The sequence below is a fragment of the Pteronotus mesoamericanus genome, unplaced genomic scaffold (assembly GCF_021234165.1).
Source record: "Pteronotus mesoamericanus isolate MK-2021 breed Mesoamerican mustached bat unplaced genomic scaffold, CSHL_Meso_final contig_27, whole genome shotgun sequence".
NCBI classification, from domain to species: domain Eukaryota; kingdom Metazoa; phylum Chordata; class Mammalia; order Chiroptera; family Mormoopidae; genus Pteronotus; species Pteronotus mesoamericanus.
In genome coordinates this window covers 22437830-22463097 of record NW_026555115.1, presented here as the reverse complement: position 1 = coordinate 22463097, position 25268 = coordinate 22437830, and the positions used below count along the sequence as shown (strand labels likewise).

The following is a 25268-nucleotide window of genomic DNA, read 5'->3' as shown; positions in this document are numbered from 1 at the left end:
TTTATTTTAAATGATAGCCTTGCTGGGTAAAGCAGACTTGGTTATAGGTCCTTGCTTTTCATCACCTTGAATATTTCATGCCATTCCTTTCTGGCCTGAAATATTTCTGTTGAGTAATCAGATGACACTGTAATTGGTGCTCCCTTGTAGGTAACTACCTGCTTTTCTCTTATGGCTTTTAGCATTCTCTTCCTGTCCTAAGACTTGTCATTATAATTATGACGGGTCTCGGGTGTAGGCCTCTTTAAGTGCTTCTTGTTTGCGACTCTCTGAGCTTCCTGGACTTGTATGTCTCTTTCCTTCACCAGATTAGGGCAATTTTGGTCATTATTTCTTCAAATAGGTTCCTGATCCCTTGCTTGCTCTCTTCCTTCTGGTATTCCCATGATGTGGATGTTGTTATGCTATCTATGTTGTCCAAGATTTTCCTTAAGCTCTCCTCATTTTGTTAAGTTCATTTTCCTTTTTGCTGCTCTGGCTGGATGTATTTTTTTCTACCTTGCCTTCCAAATCACTGATTTAATCCTCTGCTTCTTCTAACCTACTATGTTTTTCTTCCAGTGTATTATTTATTTCAGATACTGCATTATTTCTGACTGGTCCTTTTTTATGGTTTGTATGTCTTTTTTCATGCCGTTGCATATTTTTATAATCATCACTCTTAAACTATCCAATAAACTTCTTGCCTCCAATTCATCTAGTTCTTTTTCTGGAGATTTCTCTTGTTCTTTCATTAGGAGTCATTTTCTTTGTCTTCCCATTTTGGCTGCTTCATTGTAATTTCCACCTTAGTTTGTTACACTAATCAAATGTTAAGCTGATTGGTTGTTAAGCTAATCAAGCTGTCATCAGTAGCCAGCTTAAGCTCCACAGGGTGGAGCAGATTAACTTCTGTGGGTCAGGCTGTTGCTTTCCCTCAGGCTGATGCCACCTGGAGAGGAGTGTTCTGCCTATAAAGGTGACCTCTGCAGTATGGGGAATGACTCAACACAGGGATCCTGGCAGCTTTTCCTTCAGTTCTCTCCCCAAAGCCACTAAACCCAGACCCTCCTCACATGTCTCTTGTCCACTCTTCCCTTCCTCTGCCAGAGCCCAGGGTAAGTGGTTACAAATGAAATTTTGTGTGTTAGCCCCTTAAAAGACTGTCTGCATCCCCAGCTGTCTCTCACTTGCGGACAGAAACTCTGCTGCTTTTCACAGCTGGATGTTACCTGGGTTCCTTTCCAGCTCTGGTGCTGTAGGCTAGGGAGCCCAGCTTGGGGTTTAGTCCCCACACTTCTCATGGGGAAACCCCTCACCCCGGCTTCTGGAATATCCCTCCAGAACTTCAGTTGCTGCCTGTGGGAGCCCAGCCAGCCCTCTTGTGCCTCCTCCTCACTCCCTACCAGTCTTGTGGTGAAGTGATTGCCACTCTCTCTCCTTGGTTATAAAGCTTCTCTCCAAGTAGTATTCAGTTGGTTTTTCAGGATGTTTTCTCTACAACTTAGTTGTAATTCCAGATTGGTCCTGGGAGGAGGTAAGCATAGCTTCCACTTATTCCTCCAACATCTTGGATCATCCTCATTTGATCTTCACTTTCTTGATAATGTCTTTTGAAGCACAAAAGCTTTTAATTTTGATTAAGTTCATGTTATCTATTTTCCTTGGTTGCTTATGCTTTTGGTGTCAGATCTAAGAACTCACTGCTTCATCCAATATTAAGGCTGACACCTATGTTTCCTTCTAAGACTTTTATAGTTTTAGGTCTTGTAGCTTGGTCTTCGACCAATTTTGAGTTAATTTTTATAAGACATGTGTGGTAAGGATTCATTCTTTTGCATGTGGGTATCCAGTTGTCCCAGCACAATTTGTTGAAAAAACTACTCTTTCTCCATAACACCCATGTCAATTTATTTGCTCTTAATACTATGCATAGGTGTATTTTGGTCATGATGTATTTCTTACTGTTTAAGTTACTGTGCCTAATATACTTCTAAAGGACACTTTGTGCAAAGTGTGTGAAAGCTTGTGGGGAGTAGAAAGAACCATTTAAGATGAAGGGAGACAGTTTTTAAAAAGTCTACTATAGTAATCCAGGTAAAATATAGTGGAGGCCTTGATAAAAGCAGTGGTGACCAGAAAAGTAGACAGACTCCAAGGATACACAAGTGTTAAAAATCAAGAAATATTTATGATTGATTACATGTGAGAAGTGGGGAGGAAGTTGTCAAAGATGATTCCCAGGTTTCTGGATGGAGAAATGATAATGTCTTTTACTGGGAGAAGCAACTCAGTTAAGTTACACTGAAGTCACATGGATTTATGAAAATTAATTTCCATAATTTTCTATAATTTTAATTGTCTATAATTTTAAAATATCCTCAGAAATTTAGAAACATATGGCCTATGTTGTTGTGTTACCTCATACAAAAGAAAAAAATGCTTTAAAATTCACCAGTGCCATGATTTTTTATTACTGATTTACACACTCCACAGTGCTTCTATACCCAAATGGCATGTTAAAGAACCTAGCATTGTTTATAAAAGGGCTATAAATAGGTTGTTAAGCAGAGCAGCAAGATCACTTCTGCTGGCCACTGCTTATTCAGGGAAAATGAGAAAATGTTATAATGGCAATAAAAAAATCCAGCATTAGTTTTTTCCTTTTCAAGTATATGAATTTCTAACTTGGCCTACTGTAAAGTATGATAACCTAGTAGCAATGAACACAGTGCCTAGGCTGTGGTTTCTAAAAATTACTCTCTATTAAAAGGAACTAGTGGTCCTTGGAAAACTGGCTGATGCCCAGGGTGTATGTGCTGATCAGCCTGGTATATCCTACCACACCAGAAAGCAAGGAAGCTATCAAAAAGCAAATCTTGTCAAAAGGACCCTGGAACCAACAAAGGAAAAGACTCCCTTGGAGTCATTAAAAAACAGTATTTTACTGCTTTACCAAAAGTTCTACTGCTTTAAAAATCAGGAATCTATACATCACCTATTTCATTTATAATTTAAAAAACTGTTTACATTAATTTTTCCTTCATATTAGCCTGGTTCTACTTATTGGGAAATAGATCTCATAATACCAGGAATTTTGTTCCATTCATTACTACACTTCAGGGCTTCAAATATTTATTGAATGAATGAATGTAGTTGTTATAGGTAATGAATAGCTAACTGCAAAAAATTCAAAGAAAATTTTACTTCAGGATAAAACACCAGTATTTTTTTTATCCTCACCTGAGAATATTTTTTTTATTGATTTTAGAGAGAGGAAGAGAAGCAGGGTAAATAAAGAGAGAGAGAGAGAGAGAGAGACATTAATGTGAGAGAGAAACATCAAATGGTTGCCTACTGTACACGCCCTGATTGGGGATCGGAACCCATAACCAAGGTATATGCCCTGACCAGGGATTGAACCTACAACCTTTTGGTGTATGGGACAATACTGAGCCACTCAATTAGGGCAATCAGCAATTTTTTTAAGCTAATATTCCTTTCATCTTAATCATAATGTTAACCTTAACATTCATTTCATTTTAATATACAAATCACATAATACTCTCAAAGCTGTCTTACCCAGTATCCTCCATTAATGCCAGAGTGATTCGAGAGAGGACTCGGTTCTGGGTGTGAGAACCAGTCATTGCTTCATTCTGAAAATCACCAAAAGATTTTAATTACAATACTGGACTCCCTGCAACTCTCAATAATTTTCATGATTACTTTGAGGTATATTTAAAATGTTTCAAGTGTAAGAGGCTGATGAAATATGCACTTAAAATAGTGAAATACATAAGCCTTCTTTAAAATGACAAGAGTGAAGCTTAAAGCCAAATATACTTTATGCCTCAAATGTCTATACTGTGTACAATTTTCCTTGAATGGCAGACAACCAGCATTTAGAACTCTGTGAGGAAAATGAAGATAAATACATGGAAACAGAAATACTGTAAAATGTTACACTACTCAGGCAAAATAAAGTGGGTGGTTGAGAGAGATGCCAAGGTAACAATTACACAGAAATGCTTTCATAACCCTCAACTTTGTGATCACAGAAATACACATCATGTGCAAAACAAATATTACAGAATCACAGGATCAAAGGATTTGTCTTTAGGGACCTAAAATATCAGCAAAGTCCACTATCTACACAATGCATTAATTCATATCATAGAACTCCTACCAGTAGGGCACCTAACAGTAGGGACTTCACTGCCTCTTAAGAAAGTGTATTCCATCTTTGGGCAGCTCTGATTATTCTCCAGATCTTTAGGTTGAACACTAGATGATCTTCTCAAGTACTTGAATGCCATCTTTTAAAAATATCATTCAAGAACACAAAGTTGATTTCAGAGAAAGGCATAAGTTAATAAAATTAATAAAATTATCACTCTCAAGTTTTCTACTGAAAAAATAAATTTTAATTTCTGGTCAATCTACAGCCTTCTAAAGGGAATCACTTCATAAAATTGCTTAAAGAAAGTGAACTGACATTCCCATGGGAGAAGTAAATGTGTCTTCTGTAAGATTCCATCAGTATTACTTTGTGTCACCTAGAGGAGGACGGTCAGCACAAACATTAATTTCACTCTTTTCATACCTCTGATAGCTCAGGTCATGATATATGTAAGCTGCAACTATCTAAGGAGCCAAACACCTCTAAAATACACATTCGAATTCAAATCCTTCACCATCTTTAAATCAGGTTGTCTTTTTATTGTTGAGTTATAAGAGTTCTTTATATATTCTGGACACTAGACCCTATCAGAGAGGTGATTTGCAAATATTTTCTCCCATTCTGTGAATTGTCTTTTTCTTGATAGTGTCTTGTGAAGCACAGAAGTTTTTAATTTTCATAAAGTTCATGTTATCTATTTTCCTTTGTTGCTTATGCTTTTGGTGTTAGATCTTAGATATATATGTACCCTTTGAGAAATTCCACTTGCAGGGATTTATCTTTTCTCTTTCTATATAAACTAATCTGACCTTGAGTTAACTTGCCAAGTCTGGTCCTCTGGAAACCTAATAAAGGTGGAATGTCAACTGTGTTACCAGGCAACAGTACATAGTGAAAAAGACCACCTGATATGCCTCTGGACTTGGAATTACTGTAAATAAACACAAGTAACTATTGGGAAACCACAGTTTGGGACTTCCCTGTGTGCAGTGGACTCTTACAGGCATGTCCCTTAAGGGTGCTGGAAGTTATATCCATATATAGCTTCTGGACTGCTGTGTGGAAAACAGGAAAAATGCCTGATGGCCATGCTGGCATGCTGTGCTTTCTTCCTCTTATCCATCTAAGTGAATGTTTTTTCAATGTGGCCTGTTTAGATCTTGTCAGTTTGATTGGTTAGTTGAACCTAAGAATCACCACTAGAACAACACTCCTAGAAGGCATTACAGATATAAATAAGTTGCTTGTTACAATATTTTTAAAATAAAAAATTTTAAATATAGTTATTCACACAGGAATGTTGTTACATTCATATAATACTGTATAGCTGTTTTTAAAAATAAGTAGATTCATTATGCAGTCTATTCTACTAAACCATGTGTTTCTGTAATATAAATGAGTTCATTGAGACTGGTAAATAAGAAAATATCATCATAATAAGGAGTCATGTTGGTTCATAATGATTTTTCCCCTGGATTTTAATGTTTGTGCAATGGAGCAAAAGCAGCTAAATACAAAGTACACTATGACAGCTAAACACAACAATAGAGAAATGCTATACTGTACATGCTGTTCATTCATGGCATGCCCTTCCACCTGGCTTAGTATGGCCAGAGGTGCTGACTTAGAAGTGCTTATTGCATGGTTCTCTCTAACCTTTGTACAATTTTACTCTTTTTCCTTCACTGCTGGGATTTACAGTCTTCCGTCCAGCTATCATTTTTTGTTGTTGTTGTTGTTGTTAGAGTAAACACAGGAGTTTATATATTGGAAACATGATGTACTTTTAAATCAAACTAGTACTTTTACTATGACATTGTTTGTATTAGTGCTCTGGTATTTATTTTTCCCACATGACTAATTATTTTTAGTGTTCCATTTTGAAGAAAGGTTTTGTTTTTTTGTTTCTTGTTTGTTTTAGTAAAGCACACATTGCATTACAGCAGAAGCACTTTACTACCTTGGAAAAATGTTTATGATATATCTCTAAGTGAAAACAGTTGCATAAATGTATGATCCCATTTTTTAAAAAGTATGTATGTTAATTCATATTTATGAAAGGATATACAAAAAACTTAAAAAGTGACTACGTCAGGACAGTGGATCTGGAAAACTAAAGGGGAAAACAAACTTAAAAATTTTTTGCTTTATATGCTATTTTAACTGTTTGAATAACTTTTACAATGAGTAAGAAAAAAATTTCTAGTCAAATATTTTTTGAGAATATGTCTAGTTAAATTTTAAAATAAACTGACCTCTAATAAACGCTTTTCCCAATGGTTGAGCTCAGTGCCCATACCACCTTGATTTTCAAGTTCCATTCCCTCCAGAATTGGACAGTTAAAATGTTTTCGTGCTTCATCCTAAAAATAAAAAAAATAAATAAATCCTACAAAAGTACAGTAAGGAAATGGCAAATTTTATCTTGCTAGATGTAATCAAGTAGACATTTAAGAATTACTTTGGTGCCCTGGCCAGGTGGCTTAGTCAATTGGTACATTCTCCTGTACACCAAACGGTTGTAGGTTCAATTCCTGGTTGGGGCACATACCTCGGTTGCAGGTTCGGTTCCCAGTTGGGGAATGTACAGGAGGCAACCAATCAATATTTCTCTCTCACATCACTGTTTCTCTCTCTATCTCTCTCTATCTTTCTCTCTTCCTCTTCCTCTCTCTAAAATCAATAAACACATCCTTGGGTGAGGATTAAAAAAAAAAAAGGAATTACTTCAGTGAAAAAAGAGAAATAACATCTTTTAAAAATATGTTTTTTAATATACTTAAATAAAATATTTTCATACAGTCACACTCTACTAGTAAAGTACTGTTTTTCTTCATATTTTGTCTACTTGAAGATTGTGACTTTAAGTCACATGTATTTCAAAAAAGTTATAGACTAGTATGATTGCCATTTGTAACTGTGTGTCAACAACATTAATGTAGGTATAAACTGTTTTTGTTATGGATATAATATCCATATCCATATAGTAGGAAAAGAATGTTGTTCCTCAGAATACAATTTTGTTCATTTGTTTCTGTCTGTCCTTCAGTTAGACTTCCAGGAATGGAAAATACGGTATGAGGAGTGAAAAGTTCAGAGGGCAGAGAGAGCTGTGTTCAGTCAACAAAGACAAAAGAAACAGTATGTTTCTGTCATTATATAAGAGTGTGATGGTTAATTTTATGCTCTCTTGGCTGCACCACGGTGTTCAGATATTTGGTCAAACATTACTCTGGTTGTTTTTGTGAGGATGCTATTTTTTTTTAATGCTCAAGTAACGATATATTGTACTGAGTTGAGAGAGAAGGAAGGCAGAGAGAGAAGCATTGATGTGAGAAACAAACATTGATTAGCTGCCTCCCATATGTGCCCCAAACAGGGATTAAACCTGCAATTTAGGTGTGTGCCCAAATCAAGAATTGAACCTGAAAGCTTTTGGTGTACTGGACAACACTCCAACTAACTGAGAAACTTGGCTAGGGCATGAGGATATTTTTAGATGAGATTAACATTCAGTTTAGTTGAATGGGTCTGCATGGGTCTCATATAAACAGTCAAAGGCCTTTAAAAAAAAAAAAGAGAGAGAGACTGACTTTACTTGAACACAAATGAATTCCACCACCAAACTCTGCTTTTGGCCTCAAACTACAACTCTTCCCTGAGTATCTAGGATGTCAGATTATCAGATTATGTATTCTCTAAACCTCCACAACTACAGGAGCCAATTCCTTAAAATAAGATTCCCCCACTGGACAACTGTCAACAACACATCCTGTTGGTTCTGTTTCTCTGGAGAACTCTGACTAATACAGATTCCAAATTAATCGACCATCAATTATGCAAATAGTACCAGTAATCCTAAAAGGTATCAAAACAGAGGCTTAAAGCAGTGGTAGACCAGGAACCAGAAGAGTCATTGCCAAATTTCCATTTCCTCAGATTTCTCTGAGCCTGTAGCTTTATTGTACTGCCTTTATATTATTTTTCCTAGTAAAGACTCTAGAACTTAATCAAATGAACTTAAACAATAATGATCAGTAACGAAAAGACCATAACAAAGGAAAAGAGCAGATAGCTCACAAGACATTAAGTTCATTAATACTTACAACAACACGAGGCGTTACTAGGAGATACACAGTGTGAGTAACTGTCTTGTTATCTCGAACATCCCATAATCTCTGCACTTTTTGAACTACTTTATCACTCCATTGATATAATCCAAGGCTGTAGTGAAGGATACGAAGACAGTCACTTTTATAAATTCACCACATTAAATTTAAGTGTTTATGAATATCAATAAAATTAAAATATTTGACCTTACTATGTACCAAGTCTTGCAAAGTATTTGATAACATTTTCTCATTTAATCTTTTCAACAACCTCAGGAGAGTATCATCACCATTTTGTAGATAAAGAGACTGAGGCTTAGAGAGATGAAGTAACTTGGTCAAGTCCACATAGCCAATACTTGGCTAAGATGGTAATAAATTATTTCCTTTTACTAAATTTATTAAAAATAAAAGCGAGTCCAGAGACATATCCAAGTATGTAAGGAAACTTAAAAAATGATAGCACTTTAATTTGGTGGGAAAGTATAACTTACTTGCATGCAGCAATAGTATATCCTTTTTTTGTGCTTTGTAGCTTTCTATTACAGGAATATATCACAACTTATTTATTCATTCTACTATTGATGAACCTTCGGGTAGTTTTCATTTGGGGGGAATTAACAACAAAACTGCCATGAACATTCTTGTACACATATTTTTGTGGACATGTGCTCTTAATTTAGACATTTTTATATGAACGCATGCAAAGAGTTACAGTTCTGTAACTGATATTCTATATAAAATTCGTGATTTTTTTTTTAGTGTTTCTTATTATTATTTATTTTAGGCCCTGAACCTCTAAGATCATAGCTAATATGCTGTGCTAAATAAAATACGTGTCAGTTTACATATAAATACTTCGATGTATAGGCAGTAATTATTAATAAACCAATATATAACCAACCCACATTTTCTCATGGCCTTACTATACTGTAAAGTGATATGTTACAATATGGTGGAAAAGACCTCTGCCTGGCAAGGAGAGTTTTGGGTTTTTGGAGTCACATAAGCTTTCTGAACCCAACTGGTTCATCTTTAAATGAAAGGTGAAGTTAAATAACCTTTTATATCTTATCTTGTTTTAATAGCTACAATTTTCTTAGGCTAGCCATAAAACCACTGTTATTTGTGGTACCTAACATGCTATGATTCTCAGATTCTAGTCTTGGGATCCTCCTAAAAGAGAAGAACAAATATAACAAATACCTGTAATTAAAATGTGGGAGACCATCTGCTAATCTTGAAGTTAGAGGATTTCCATCTTTATCATGGTAGAATGCAAAAAGCCCAGCAGAGAAACCCTGTAAGAAAAAGTTCAAAATATCTTAAAGTGGAAAAATATAATTTCTGATTAGAGATGTCATAGCATTGATATAACCACATAAAACACCACATCAGTACTTCCACAGGAACTTATATTGGAACTGGACAATAATTAAGTGTTTCCTATTTCTGAATTTTAAATTCCAATTACTTGAGGTTATACAGTGAAAAAACCAAAGGTAACGGTAACAAAGATATTCTTTAACAATGATATAGACAATGCATTTATTTGTTTAGGAATGTGTTTATCACAGTTGATCTTGTTGCAGCATCATATGAAGTTGATCTTCATGTGAACTTACTAAACTCTATAACTACATCCAGGGAATTCTACTATTGAGAACAATTAACAATATAGTTTAGAGCAAGGGGTGAATGATCAAATGTGCTCCTAAAAGCATTCATAAAAATTCAAAGTCATTGATCCCGAAGTACACATTTATAAATATTTTCATTTTTTAAAAGTGCAAATGTGTGTGTATTGCATCAGTGTGTGTGTGTGTACAGTTAGTTAATAAAGACTAGCCCTGGCTGGGTGCCTCAACTGGCTGAAGCATCCTCCTGTACATCAAAATGCTGTAGACTTGATTCCTAGTCAGGGCACACATCTAGATTGCGGTTTCAATTCCCAGTCAGGGGGCGCAGGGGAGGCAACTTTCCTCTCTTGCTCTCTCTCTCCCCACCCCCCAAAAAAAGGAAGAAAGAAAAGATTGAAACATATATATCAAAACGTTAACTGTGGTTCTTTTGCTGGTAGAGTAAAATGTAAAATTACTCACATTCCCAAAATTGTTTTACAATGTGAGTTTGTATATTTATAATCACATTTTTAAATAGCATTTTAAGAAGTCTTCAATTTTAATGATAATGTATTCTTCATATAAAGGTATTCAAATTCCTATCCTTTATCCCTCCCCTTCCAAATAAGATGTGGAAAATAAAAACAAGCTACTGACATCTATATCTCCTATCTCCTATTTCGTTAGTGAGATTTCTTTTCTTCCTTTCTTTCCTTATCTAATAACTAAAACAAAGCATTTCTGTAGCTACTTCTTTATGTCTATCTTATACATGAGCATATGCAATAGCTTATATTCAAATAATAATCATAAATGATTGCTTAACGTCACTGGCAAAGTTTTTTGCTTACATAACTGTGGCCTGTGTCATTCAAGGCTTGTCAAAATGATTAATGGAATCCAGATTATTCTTTTATTCTTGTATTTCTTCTTCTTTTTTAATCTCTGAAGACGCAAAGGACACTTAATGGAATCAGCTAAGAAAATCTAAATAGTTTTTAATATACAATTCACCAGCTATATAAACCTTAAAATGGTATGACGTGTTTCATCCTCTATAATATTCTAAGTGCACATTTTTTTCCACCCTATCAACCAGAAAATTCTTCTAAGCACTCATATTTCAGGATTATCTAGTATACAAAGTACCATGAATGACTGTAGTGGATAGCTATGACCATATTTAACTTTACATGAGTATCTGTAGTTGTTAAACATTTAATTCTTACGATCTTCCAGGATGGTTTTTGAGACTTAAATTAATCTTTAAATTTCTTAGTGTTATTTTTTACCATTTTTAAAATAATTTAATATACAAAAAGTTTCAAAACTCTAATAGAAATTTATGCATCCTCTTTCAGAAGATTTAAGGTGTAAGTTTTGCCATATTTTCTTCAGATCTTTTTTAAAGAACTAAAAAATTGCAGAGTAAATACTGTTGAAACCTCATTACCTAAAGTCTTTCTCCCCCCTCTCTTCCTATAACCACTAACTTGAAGTAAATTTGCATAAGTCTCATCCATGTTTTTATATTCAATGGTGTCTCACTTTAATTTGAAATTACCTGACTTACAGTAAGGGTGAATACCTTCTCATACATTTCTTGGCCGACTGAGTTTTTCTTTTACGAATTGTCTATTAATAACCTAATTTATCTAATGTTTGGGACCTCTGTATTCATGTTCATTTACGAACTAAACTTAAAACCTGTTGTTTTTCTCTTGTTCTCTCATCAAGTGTCTATAGATTTTAAAACTGAACGCTTAAAATGATACTTAGACCGACACTTGTCTTTCACAAAATTTACAAGGCACAACTTACCTTTTCAATAAAGGGAAAATAGATGACTCATTTTAGAATCTCCTTACTTGAAAGATATACATGCTATCTGATTACACTACAGTTTCCCTGAGCTATTCAATGTAATTGCTGACTTAAAGACTGGGGCTTAAAAAGGATACAACCAATAATCAAGATGGTGTAGGAGTGAGTGGAAGTCACACTGACCTCCTCCCAGGACCGACCTGGAATTACAACTAACTTGTGGAGAAATCACCCAGAACAAACAACTGAACAATAGCAAGAGAAGAGCCTTATAACCTCAGAGACAGAGGAATCAGCTTTAGTGCAATCTAACTGGTAAGGAGTGCAGTGGAGACTAAAGGAGGGTGGGGCACCCATGGGCGGCAGCACCAGAAGGATATTGAAATGGCCAGGTGGATCCGCCTGAGAAGAGTGGGGTCTAAACCCTAAGTGGTGATCTCCAGCCTACAGCACCAGGCCCAAAAAGTACACAGATAACAGCCAGCTGTGAAAAGCAGCAGGGTTGCTCTCTGGCAGAGACAGGTGGCTGGAGATGCAAAGATCCTTTTAAAAGACCAAGGCATAAATTTTTATTTGCAGCCACTTACCCTGGTCTTCAGCAAGAGCCGGGGAAGAATGGGCTACAGACGCCTGGGGAGAGACTGGGGAAGGAGGCTTTGGGAAGAGAACTGAGAGAGTACCAGGAGGATCCTGGTGCTGACTCATCCCCGAGACAGCAGCATCCATCTTGCTCAGGCAGACCACTCCCCTGAGCGGCAACAGCGTGAAAGGACCCAATAGCCCCACCCCCAGGAGGGCCTTGGCCCCACCCTGTGGTATCTCTAAGCTGGCCTTCTGAGTGCAGAGTGGTAGCCACAGATAGTAGGTCCCTGGCTAAAGCGGGCACAGAGTGGTCTAGAGACACTTGAGCTAAAACTGGGGACAGAGGCTTTGGGGAGTGAAAGGAGAGAGTAGCTGGTGGGATCCCGATGCTGACTCCTCCCGCATACAGCAGCAGCCACTGGGCTCAGGGAGACCACTCCCTCGAGCTGCAGCAGCGTGAGAGGACCCAATAGCCCTGCCCCAAGGAGGGACTCTGCCCTGCCATATGGAGTCTAAGCCTGACTGCTGAGTGCAGAGTGACTAGATTAACAGCTGAAGGAGACAGCCACAAACAGTGGATTCCTAGAAGTCTCAAATAGACTGTCTAAGATCGGGCAGGGGCAACATCTGACATCATCAGAGGCAGATCCAGAAAGAAAAAACAGCAGTCTCCTACCATAGAAATTCACATCGCTAAGCCAGGAAATTAAGACAGATCAATTTAAGAAGCAGAAGCAAGAGAAGGGTCTCACAAATAATGGGAAGACAAAAAAACACCACCACCCCGCCAGTCAAAGGGAAAGGAGGAATCCCCAGAAAGAGAACTAATTGAAATAGAGGCAAATCAACTATTTGATATTGAGTTCCAAACAACAGTTCTAAGGAAGCTTAGTGAGCTCAGAGAGAATTATAAAAAACCACAGGGAAACTACAAGGAACTTAATGCAAACTACCAGCATGAAAAAGAACATAGAAACTATCAATAAGGGACAAGAGGAAATGAAGAGCACGATTTCTGAATTGAACACAGTTGAAGGAATCAAAAACAGGCTCGATGAAACCAAGGATCTAATCAGCGAGCTGAAGGACAAGGTAGAAAAAAGCTCCCAGAAAGAGCAAGAAAATGAAAAATGACTCAGAAAGAATGAAGAGGCATTGAGGGAAATGCAGGACAACCTGAAACGTAGTACTATCCATAGAATAAGGATACCAGAAGGGGAAGAGGAGCAATGGATAGAGAACCTGTTTGAAAAGGTAATGATGGAAAACTTCCCTAATTGGAGGAGAGAAAAAGTCACACAAGTCCAGGAAGCACAGAGGATCCCATTCAAGAGGAACCCAAAGAGGCCCACTCCAAGACACATCATCATTAAGATGGCAAATAGCAAAGACAAACAGAGAGTCCTAAAGACAGCAAGGAAGAAAGAGGTAGTAACAGCTAAGTGAGCCCCCAATACGGCTAGCAGCTGACTTCTCAACAGAAGCACTTCAAGCCAGAAGGGAATGGCAAGAAATATTCCAGGTCATGAAAAGCAAAGGCCTGCAACCAAGACTGCTCTACTCAGCAAGGCTCTCCATTAAAATGGAAGGCAAAATAAGGAGTTTCCCCGACAAAAGAAGGCTAAAAGAATACACCTCCACCAAATCTGCACTGCAAAATATGCTAAAAAGATTGCTTAAGAAAATGAAGAAAAAGAGTCTATGAATACCCAGTTCCTTTCACAGTTGCCAATACTTGATATTACCAATATTTTTATACGTATTAATCTGATTGTGACAATGATGTGTTATTTTAATTGTTCCTTTATTATCTGTTGAAACTAAACCTGGTTTTGTATATTTCTTGCCTATTTCTATTATTTTTAGAAAGCTTTAAATGACTTTTTGGTATTCTTTATCCATTTATTGATTAAAGGTTTGTAGAATTATTTCCCTAAGAAACAACAACAAGAAAAAAACTATTAACCCTTTTATAGATATGTGGCAAATATTTTCCCATTCTATTACTTGTTCTTTAACTTTTTTGATATGTATGTTACTATATAGTCTGAAATGTTTAATATAGTCATATTCGGTCAATATTTTACTTTATAGTTTCTGGGTTTGAATATGTTACTTCAGGGTAAAAAAAATATTTTGAATTTTCTCCAAAAACTCCTTAGATTTTACATATTGATTTTTAACTCACCTGAATATTCCTTGTGTAAAGTGTGAAATAGGGCACTATATTTGTTTTATTTCAGTAATAGTGGTCCATGCACTTTATTTGTTGAATAAGCCTTATTTTCCCCATTAATTTGAAATATCAATTTAATCATATATTACATTGTTAGACAGATATATACGTTTGTTTCTAGAATGCTCACTGTATTTCATCAATCTACTTGATTATTTCTGTCCTGGTGTCATGTTTTAATCACTGACGCTATAATGGTTTTAAATATTTTAATGTTTTATAATTGACTTTGTCATTTAAAATAATAAATAAAATCAATCTGCATGAGAGGAAGGAAGGAACGAAGGAAGGAAGAGGGAGGGAGGGAGAGAGGGAAGAAACTCCTATCCTTTGCGTCAACATGGATGGAACTGGAGAATATTAACCTAAGTGAAATAAGCCCATTGGTGAAAGACAAATACCATATGATCTAACCTATAAGTGGAATCTATTCAACAAAATAAACTAACGAACAAAATAACCACAGGCATGGAAACATGGAGCAGACTGAAAGTGACCAGAGGGGATGGGGAAGAGGACAGTGGTGGAAAGAAGGGGAAGGCACTAGACAAAGAACATGTATGAATGACCCATGGACATGGACAACAGAGTGGGAACTGACTGTGGGGGTGGGAGGTAGGATGGGTGGAGGGGGCAAAGGGGGTAAAATTGAGACAACTGTAATAGAATAAACATGACTTAAAAATTTAAAAAAGAAAAAGAAAAAGGATACAACCAAGGGAAGCATGGGGAAATGGAGTTGGACTATTGGGTTAAGTTAGCCCTGAACCCCACACTTTGTACTTTCAGTAAATCAATAAATTTCCTTAATGTTTGGGTTGGGGGAAGACCCTGACCAGGTAGCTCAGTTGGTACGAATGTCATCCCGATATGCCAAGGTTGCAGGTTTGATCTCTAGTCAGGGCACATGCAAGAAACAACCAATGAACACATAAATAAGTGGAACAACAAATTGACATTTCTCTCTCTCTCTCCCATCCTTTCTATCTAAAATCAATTAAAAAAAAACTCCACAGCTTGCATTTGAAGGTCATATATGATAGCTCACTAAATAAAACTAATAAATAATAGCGACTTATTACACCTTATTATGTATAGCAGGGTGCAAAGCCATTTAAATGTTTTGTTTTATTTAATCTTTAAGAAAATAAATCCATTGTAGTATGTCCTACTATCTTCATTTTACAGATGAAACTGTGGCTTACAAAGGCTAAGTAATTTGCACAAGATCCTAAAGATCTTTAGCAATAGAGTTAAGAAGAATCACACTTACATCGATGTAACCCATTCTCTCCCATTTTACTGCCAGATGCACTTCACAAACACACAAATGACATCAGGCAAACATCTCGTAGGGTGTTAGGCAATGTTGTTTGTTTAATTCTCCAGTCATATAGTAAAAATTCACAATTTTGGATAAATTAGAGAAACAGAAGAAGTTCTGAGCCAGGTAATATATATAAATTTAGAAAACCTAAATAGACCAAAAGGACTTTTAGAAATGAGATCTCAGTAGGAGATAAGATCTGTAATTTGAATATCAGTTGTCTTTTCAAATTACTATTTTTTCCTGAAGAAATTTAATCATTTTCTCAAAAACCCTATTTGCCTAATGGATTAACTTGTTTAATTATTTTTAAGTAGCATAACTCAACCTAGCCTATATGTTAATCATTATAAATTTTCTGTTGGCAGCAGCCTAATCAACTAGGTTCTACAGAACATGAATCTAAGAATCTACATAATCTAAAAATTTAATATATACATCAAAATGAGAGCACAATAAACAGAAAACCAAGACAAAAAATAAAAACAAAAAACAGTTAACAGCAAAATTTACCAGGGCATGAATAATCTCATGTTTCACTGTGGATAGCATCCCAATAAACTCCTGAGGCTGGGTAGAGATCATATTTGGACACAGGTTAGCATATCCTGCTATTGGCCTGTTAAAATAGACATTGAATTTTTATTATATTCCAGAATAATATGCATTTTGATATTAATCTATATTTTCCTATCAAAAACTGCCCAAGGTCAGAAAAAGCTTTGCTAAATACCAAATGTTATTTTGTACTGTAACATCTAACTTTCACTGTATTTTACTTTGAAGACATACTTCCATGTTCTTACGGCATGGCTAATCAATACCTACTCCTACAAAAGAATTTAGTCAGTTAATTACACTCTAATACGAATTTTTAAAAATGTTAATATATACCCAAAAAGGAATGTACTGAAACACTCAAATTCTAACACTGTCTTACTTGAGAAATCCATATGTGAGTTCACCATTCCACTAGAATTAACAGACACAGGGACAAACAAGTAAGTAGAGAGAGAAACCAGATACATAACAGGACAATAAGCAAATCATTCCGGTTGCTTAAAGTTGCTGACGCTCCTTATCTCCATCTCACTATTCCTTTTCTCCTGCGCCAACACTGGTCATTCGCATAAAAATCTTTATCTTCCTATTATCTTCTTTCATAGTATATACCTTCTAGAATCTACAGAATTCTACATCTCCTCTGCACCCAGAACCTTAAGAGTCCAAGAGCTGACCGGGACCTGGAGTAATTCCGTCAGCTCCACCATGTACCTACCTTTCTTTCAAAAGCTATGGCAAACAGACAGGCAACGGTAAGGAACCCCAGGGCCTTTCTTCCACCACTACCTTAACATTCTACCAGAGAAATGCCATAAAACTCAATAAATTTTGATCTACTTACAAGTAACATTTTTCTTATTTAAATTATAATTTCTTCACTATAGATACATAAAATAATTTCTTCACACTTGAAAACAACAGACATATTTAGAAAAAGTATGTATATAATTCACTTACCAAAACATTGCTAGTGACCTTTAAAATAGAAAATGGATGTCATTGTCAGGCTTAAAACCCATCAGGGACTTCTATAGCATTTAGAATAAAATAGCCCTGTCTTCCTCTTCAATCCATTTCAAGAAGCTCTCATCCTCAAACAGAGTGTTCACTGAAGTGTCTTCCAGCAGCAGCACATACACATGGCTTCTTCCTAACACAAGCTCTTTCTCTATACCTCTTTCTCTATACCTCTCTATTTGGCTGAAGCCTATCAATATTCAGGTTACAGCTAAAATTTCACTTTTTCAAAGAGGCCTTCTTTGCCTAATTGATCTAAACTATGTTCCCCCTTTTTGTTCTCTTATCTTAAAGCACTCTTTTTTTCCTACAAAGTACATTTATCATGTTTTGAAATTTATTTGTAAGTATATTTAACTAATATCTTTCTTCCTCTGTAATTAGTAAGTTCTATGAGGCAGGTATGCATCTCTCTCGTTTACACAGTCTACCAGCAACATTAGGCACTCAAATATTCAGGGAATGAATCAATGCCATACAGCAGTTTTGAAGGAAAGTTTCACTTCTTTTGAAAAAATTATAAAAGGACAACCAAATACTGCTCTTTCTTGAGCATCAACATTCTCCTCAGAAGAAATCAACATCTTTCCACAGCTATGAGATGACATATATGAATAGCTTCATATTCACTGATGCAAAGAACATTTATTCTTTCAGCTACTCATTTATATCAAAGTGAACAAATGTTAAAGTGCTTTACACAAACATAACAGCACAGCAATGAAATTGAAATGCACTCCTGGGCTATGGGATTCTCATCTGTGTAACAACTCCTATGCTGGATTCTCTTCCTCAAAAGACAATTACATTCCTTAAGCATTATTAGATATCACCATTATCTAGACCAGCGACTTTCAACTGGTATGCTGGGGCACACTGGTGTGCCGCAAGAATTTTTTTAATAGTTCATTTTTTTATTGTATTTTTTCCATTATCATTTATCCCCACTATACCCTCTTCCACCTCCACCCTTTCCCTCTCCTGGAGCACTGATCTCTTTTCCCTTAGCTTGTCAAATTAATAAGGGCAACAGCCAACATAATAATAGCTGTCTAGTGTGGATGCCGTCTTTTTTTTTTTCCTTTTTTTTTAACTGAGAGACAGAAGAAGGGGGAGAGAGAAAGAAACATCAACTTGTTGTTCCACTTATTTATGCATTCATTGATTGCTTTGTATATGTACCCTGACTGGGGATCAAATCTACAACCTTGGTGTATTGGGATGATGCTCTAACCAACTGAGCTACCAGGCCAAGGCATAAATGCCCTATCTTGAACCATAAATATATACATCATATAACAGAGTTGCATCTTATTGGTCACTTCACATAATAAGGTTCTGTCTGACTGGTTAATTCTTGATATCAGAAATCCCTATATATATGTATAGGCACCTGATTTTTTAAAAAGTCACTCTGGAGCAAAAAAAGGTAGGTAATTACTATTACTTTTTATTTTGTAAATCAATCAAAATTATACATTTTTGTCACATCAGCAGAAAATATATTTTTAGTGTGCTGCAGAATTTTAGTAATTTATGTGTGCAATGAGATAAAAAAGGTTGAAAATCACTGATCTAGACCCATCTCAGAATGGGATTTTATATCCCTCCCTCCACTTCCCCATGGAAGCCATTCTGTTCCTAATAACATGTTCACTTTAGAATGTCTTTTATATAAAAGAGTAATAAAAGCTCATTGCAAAAAGTATATATACAAATAATATAGAAATATATAAAGGGCCCTGGCTGGGTCGCTCAGTTGGTTAGAGCATTGTCTTGATATGGCAAGGTTGTGAGTTTGATCCACAGCCAGGGCACATACAAGAAGCAACCAATTAATGTTTAAGTGCAACAAATCGATGTTTCTCCCCTCCCCTCCATTCCTTTCTCCTCACACTTCTCTCTCTCAAATCAATTTTTAAAAAAGAAATATATAAAGAAAAAATGAAAATGTGTTTTACACTCTACCTCCACTAAATTCCACTATCAGAGATAACTGCTACCAATGATTTGAAGTGCTTTATTTTTAGGGTGACAAGCCATCCTGGTTTGCCAGGACTAAGGGTTTTCCAGGCCATGGGTCTCTCAGTGCTAAAACAAGGTAGTCCTGGGCAATGGGATGGTTGGTAATACTATTTATTTCTGACTTCTCCCTTAGCACATTCAAGTATATAGAGTTTTAAAACAAATATGGAATCATATCACCTATACATTGTTTCACAATGTTCTTTTGACATTCAACAGTATATTCAAAATGAAGTATTGTGTGTGTGTGTGTGTGTGTGTGTGTGTGTGTTCAATCCATACGGTTCAAATTAAGATAAAGAACCATGGTTTTACAGTACTACTATTTTGAAGACATATTTCTCAAAGTCATCTACTTTAAAAAATTATCTCATTTTATCAAGTAACTTATTTTATCATTCATTTAGCCCTTCAAATACCACTTTTCCTTGATACCAAAACACCATTAAATATAAACTATCACAGGAAAAAAGGAGTACTCTATTAAATATATATATACATTTTACTAAACAATATTACATACATATCTGCAAAATATATAGTACTTTCTTCAGTAACATACACACCCAATATTCAACTATAAGCTTTTTAAACATTCAGAAACTAAAGATTTTTTAGTTAACTTCATTGATCAAAAATTACATAGTGTCATGGTAACAGACTACTTTTCCTAATCCATGATGCTGATTTTGACCTCCTTACCACCGTCAGTATTGACAGTATAATTCTGAAGCACATACCAGTGTATCCTTTGTATAACTACTTGGTTCAACAAATAATCCCTTTTTTTTCCTTAAATGAATTATGTATCAATGCAAGTGAAACAATTCTTTAAAGCCAGCAAGTCTTTTGACAGACACAGGAATGTGCAGGACCTCAGGAACGATCCTCATATACACATGAAGTGGTCACGCTAGTTCTCCTAGATTTGAGAATGTTGCATAGAGTCTATGCTGAGACTTGTAATTTCTACTTCTTTGAATGAATTTGTCTGGAGTGTGACAGGCAATCTTTGGAATATATAATAACTTCATTTTAAGGTTGTTCCACTAGAAATAACTTTTTAAAATCTTTTATAAATAAAGAAGATTCATTTTTTAAATGATAATTTAGCTAAGTAAAAGCACGTATCAAATGATATGACAATTATAAGAGATGAAGAGTTATTTTTAACATCTTACAGCTTAGCACAGAACTGCTAAAATTTAAGTTCAAATTGTTTCCTCAGAGAGGTATTTACTGCCAAATAAAATTCTCTTAACTTTTCCTTGGAGTAGACGTTTTCCTTGGAGTTGGTACTGACATTACCATATGCATAAAATCCTATAACCTGATTTCCCCCACTCCCTACCCCATCCCCATCCAGGCAGTGTGCTGTTTCTTAGTACTGAAGGCAATCTGGCAGGTGCAAACTTCTTGTATTCTAAACATTAATAGTTTGTGTTAAGAGTTCCCATATTAGATCTTGGGAAATAAGTTTCATGGAAAGTTTACCTGTCCATTTTTGCTTCCTGCTGACAATAGGCTGCATAAGAGATGATGTTTTCATGGCTGCACCTCTCAGTGGCCAGAGCACCAACATAAAGAACAAAGTCAGCATCCTGGACGCCCTCTTGGTCAGGCACACCCACCGCTCCACAGGGCCACTTACCCCCACGGCAGACCCTGCATTGCTGTGCCCATGGTGGGCAACAGAAAATCAGACCAAGACAAGGTTAGCTGTGGGGACTTTTAATTTATAGTGAATCCAGACTGTTAATACATATAATTTAATTTGTATGCATCCCTGAAATTTTATTAAAATCCATACCTCCCTCTACTCACTCTTGTCTCTAATTTTGAATTTTACTAAAATTTCTACTTTATGTAAAATCATTATAAATACATAATCTTAATTCAAACAAACAATTGCTATTTATAAAGGGCAGCCAACCAGGATGCAAAAAAGAAATATAAAAATTTTTTTGAAGATTTACTTTTGTTTTTTATTTTTAAAGAGAGGGGAAAGGAGAAAGAGAGGGAGAGAAACATCGATGTGTGAGATACATCAACTGGTTGCCTCTCACACACCCCCAACTGGGACCTGGCCTAAAACCCAGGCATGTGCCCTGACCAGGAATCAAATCTGCAACCTTTCAGTTTGCAGGTTGGCAATCAACCCACTGAGTCATACCAGCCAGGGCAAAAATAGAAAAGGTTTAAACCCAGAAACTAGATGACTTTCATAAGGGACTTCCTTACATACTTTTTAAACATTTAATAAATCATTTATTCATAAATCAATAAAGTATACCAAACCAAAACTTTAGACAATCAAGACTACATTAGCAATGCACACAAGTGCTGAATAAGACTATTTGTAAAAATGTGAATGTTTTGTAAATAGAATTGTTGCATTAACATACTCTGAATGTACAGTATTTATAATCTCATTTTTACTACCAACTCTCCTCAGAAGAGTAATCCTACATAGTTCTATAGTTAAAATATTATAAATCACAAATTAATAAAGCTTATTGTATTTGCGGATCAGTCTTTGGCCAAAGTCACTTATTTTGTACTTAAGGTATGTATACACAGGTAAGTCATAAGTTTTTTGTTTTTAAAGTTTAATATAGTGGAATATTAGTAACTGGCACAAACTTGCTGTGGGAAATTATCCGTCTAAACATAGATCAGCTGATTTTATTGTCCACACCTCAGCATGTACAACTGTCATACTTGGGAGTAAAACACTGGGACTTTCAATCCAAGTGATTATTTTCACTGTTTTGCTCAAGATTCATATTTAAATATAAATCAAGATGTTAATCTTTGCAGTTTGAGATATCTTAGAATCCTATGTCCTGACACTATCAATCTTAAAGTGATGCAAAATTTTTAGACAATTTAGAGCAAAGGTATGACATTTCCAGCTATTTTAAAAACAAACAGTCCCATTTATTAAATTTCTCAATTAGCCTTTGTGAATTCACAGGTTTCTAAAACTGGCCTTACGCAAAGGTCTGAAACTTAGGTAACTATCAAGGACCATGAAATCCAGCCCATGACGGCACTTCAAAGTGTCTTAGAATTTCTCAGCAATAGATTACACTAACTTCTGAAATTAGGCATGGAAAAGAGACTATAAGATGCCTAAGAAAAGTCCATGTTGTACCAGGGAGCCTTAAAGTTTTGCATGTAGGTAAATGATGGTTATTCTCAATGACATCTCAAACTAGTATCATTACCACATATCCTTTATTATACCAAAGAAGCAGGGTAATAAGAACATTTTTACTTATATGGTAAATATAACTACCAATTTCTTTTTTATCTGGAAGGAGTATTTTTAGAGGTTCTGAAAAATAGAGAAACTAAGGATCAAAAGCTTTAAGAATACCTAAAATTTAAATATTACATCTTTCACACAAACTTTTCTCCTTGTATGAAAGGTACTAAGTTACATTTAAAAGTCCTACTTAAAAAGTAATTTTTAAAAAGACATTTAAGAGAAAGTGGAAGTTATTTAAAATGAGGGGCAAGAATAAAGGATGAGCTATATGTCAAATTCAAATTTCAATAAAACCCAAATATAAAATATAAACAGAAGTGAAATATTCCTTAAAGGGAATATTCACTATTCTGTCTCCCAAAGTAAGTAAATTATACAACACAAATCTATATGCACTAAGATACCTTCCTGCTTTGATACATGTAAAAAAATAAAATTTCATGTCTAAATTTTTAGGGTTATAAAGTTAGAAACATATAATTCTACTTTTATAGGTAAGTCAAATAGTAGAAATAAATTAGCACAATCATTTGAACTGGTTGTCTACTGGGCAGGTTCTTTCTCTCTTTCTTTTTCTTTCTTCTTCACACATGTAAAGAAAGCATGCCATAAGATGCCCTTTTTTGCATGGACAGTGCAACCATTCTTAGGTCAGCCTTAGCAAATTCAAATTACAAAAGGTTCAAAGGCATTATTGGGAAAATGAAACTCCCACACTTTCTTCTTTTTTTAAACCATTTTATGTACTTATTTTTAGAGAGGGGAAGAGAGGGAGAAAGAGAGACAGAAACATCTATGAGTGGCTGCCTCTCCCATACCCACTACTGGGGACCTGGCCCACAACCCAGGCATGTGTCTTGACTGGGAATTGAACCAGCAACCTTTTGGTTCACAGGCCAGCACTCAATCCACTGAGGCACACCAGCCAGGACCACACTTTCTTCTTTGTCTTGTTTCTTCCCTCTCACACTCTGATATCTTCTTGGTTGCTACAAATGATGCTACTAGAAGTTGATGGCTAAGAATAGTCCTCACTTTTTTGGGACTGGGAGGATCATGTGATCTTTTCATTTTCCTCAACACGTGATTCTTGGGAATCATTCACTACATAAATTTTTTTACAGTCAGGGACATCAAAACCCTCTTCTACTTATGCTGTCTAGTTTGGATTTCTCAGGCATGTTCCCATTTTCTTTTCCTTTGTCTTCAAAAAGCCAATTCTCATGAAGGGCCCAACATCTATTGCAATGTGATGAAAGGGGAGGATTCATTTTATTGCATGCAGGATACATCCAATAGTCAGCTAAAAAAATTTGAGGATCATCTCCAAATCAATCTGTATCACTCTCCCCTGCCTGATACACAGTAGCTTGGTATACTTCGTCATCTTAATCTGAGAATTCTTGTCCTTCACTAAGGTTATAATCTTCTGAATTGAAAGACTCAACTTCAAATTCTACACAGAATCTATCTGAGGCTTAATCCTGATCCAACAAATCATCTGATTGTTCACTCACACCAGCATCAAGATCTTGGTTTGACTGAGTCTGTGTTGACTCATTGCTAGTGCTTCTTTTACAACCTATCTTCCTTCTTACACAGAGAGCAAGGCTTTCATCAAAGGAAAAGGAAATACTATCAGACTTGTGGCACTTTCTTTGATGTTCCCCAGGTAACTCATCCCAGTTTTCTTCTGTCTCACTAATTGTTCTCCTTCTAGATGATGGAGATGGTCCAGAAACCAAGTTTGAAGATGAAGGTTTCACTTCCTGCAGCTCTTGCACAGGGTCTTTTCCTCACTCGCATCTTGAAGGTGGCACCTGTTTTCACTCACAGATGTGCCTGAATCTGTTGGTTCCTGATGATTGACTACTACCAATTTCTGTAGATTATTGTATATATTCTCCTGTATTTTTCCACAGAGAAACTTGACACTCCAAACAAATCCCCTTAGAAGATCATTTGAACAATACACAATATGTTGTTGCTTCTCATCATGTAATTTTTTATTCATAATATACTGGTAAAGATAAAATATAACCTCTTTCATAGTATGTCTTTTGTGTACCAACAGATTTTGACAACTTCAAAAGCAATGGCTTTGGTCTAACCAGGGTCTCTTGTTCCAAAGCTGGAGTCTGTGAGGTGCTTATAGCACCATTAGCACACACAGGTATGCTAGTACTGCATATATGCTATGTCCGGAGAAGGAGGCGCCTGACGTAGAAAGTGGCAGGACCTTGGTCAGAGGGCTGCCCCTCTGACAGGGCTTCTTGCTCCATTTCCCTTCTAGAAACACCAGCCCGTACATGTCCCAAGAAGAGCTGAGCAGAACAAGGGGTACGAATTCACGATACCTACCACCCAGGGAGAGGATGCCCCTTATACATTTTTTGCAACTTCCTAAAAATCTATAGTTATTTCAAAATTAATAAAAATGTTTTATTTATTTCCTATTATAAGTAATTCATGTATCTTTTTAAAAATTCAAATACAAAGGTACATAAGGTAGTAAGTTACAGTCAC

The 25268-nt window shown here is 35.9% G+C and overlaps 1 protein-coding gene and 1 pseudogene across 1 annotated transcript in view; both read right to left on the bottom strand.

The window, feature by feature from the left end:
- LMLN (leishmanolysin like peptidase) overlaps positions 1-25268 on the bottom strand; it is an 85367-nt gene that overhangs the window by 32246 nt on the left and 27853 nt on the right. Inside the window, exons 6-11 of the mRNA XM_054575171.1 lie at positions 20963-21141; positions 16376-16481; positions 9478-9572; positions 8269-8386; positions 6418-6525; positions 3562-3638 (exon numbers count right to left, since the gene is read on the bottom strand). Of these exons, the coding sequence (XP_054431146.1) occupies positions 3562-3638; positions 6418-6525; positions 8269-8386; positions 9478-9572; positions 16376-16481; positions 20963-21141 (683 nt within the window). The remainder of the gene's footprint in view (positions 1-3561; positions 3639-6417; positions 6526-8268; positions 8387-9477; positions 9573-16375; positions 16482-20962; positions 21142-25268) is intronic.
- Positions 23231-25024, bottom strand: LOC129071613 (E3 ubiquitin-protein ligase Mdm2-like; annotated as a pseudogene).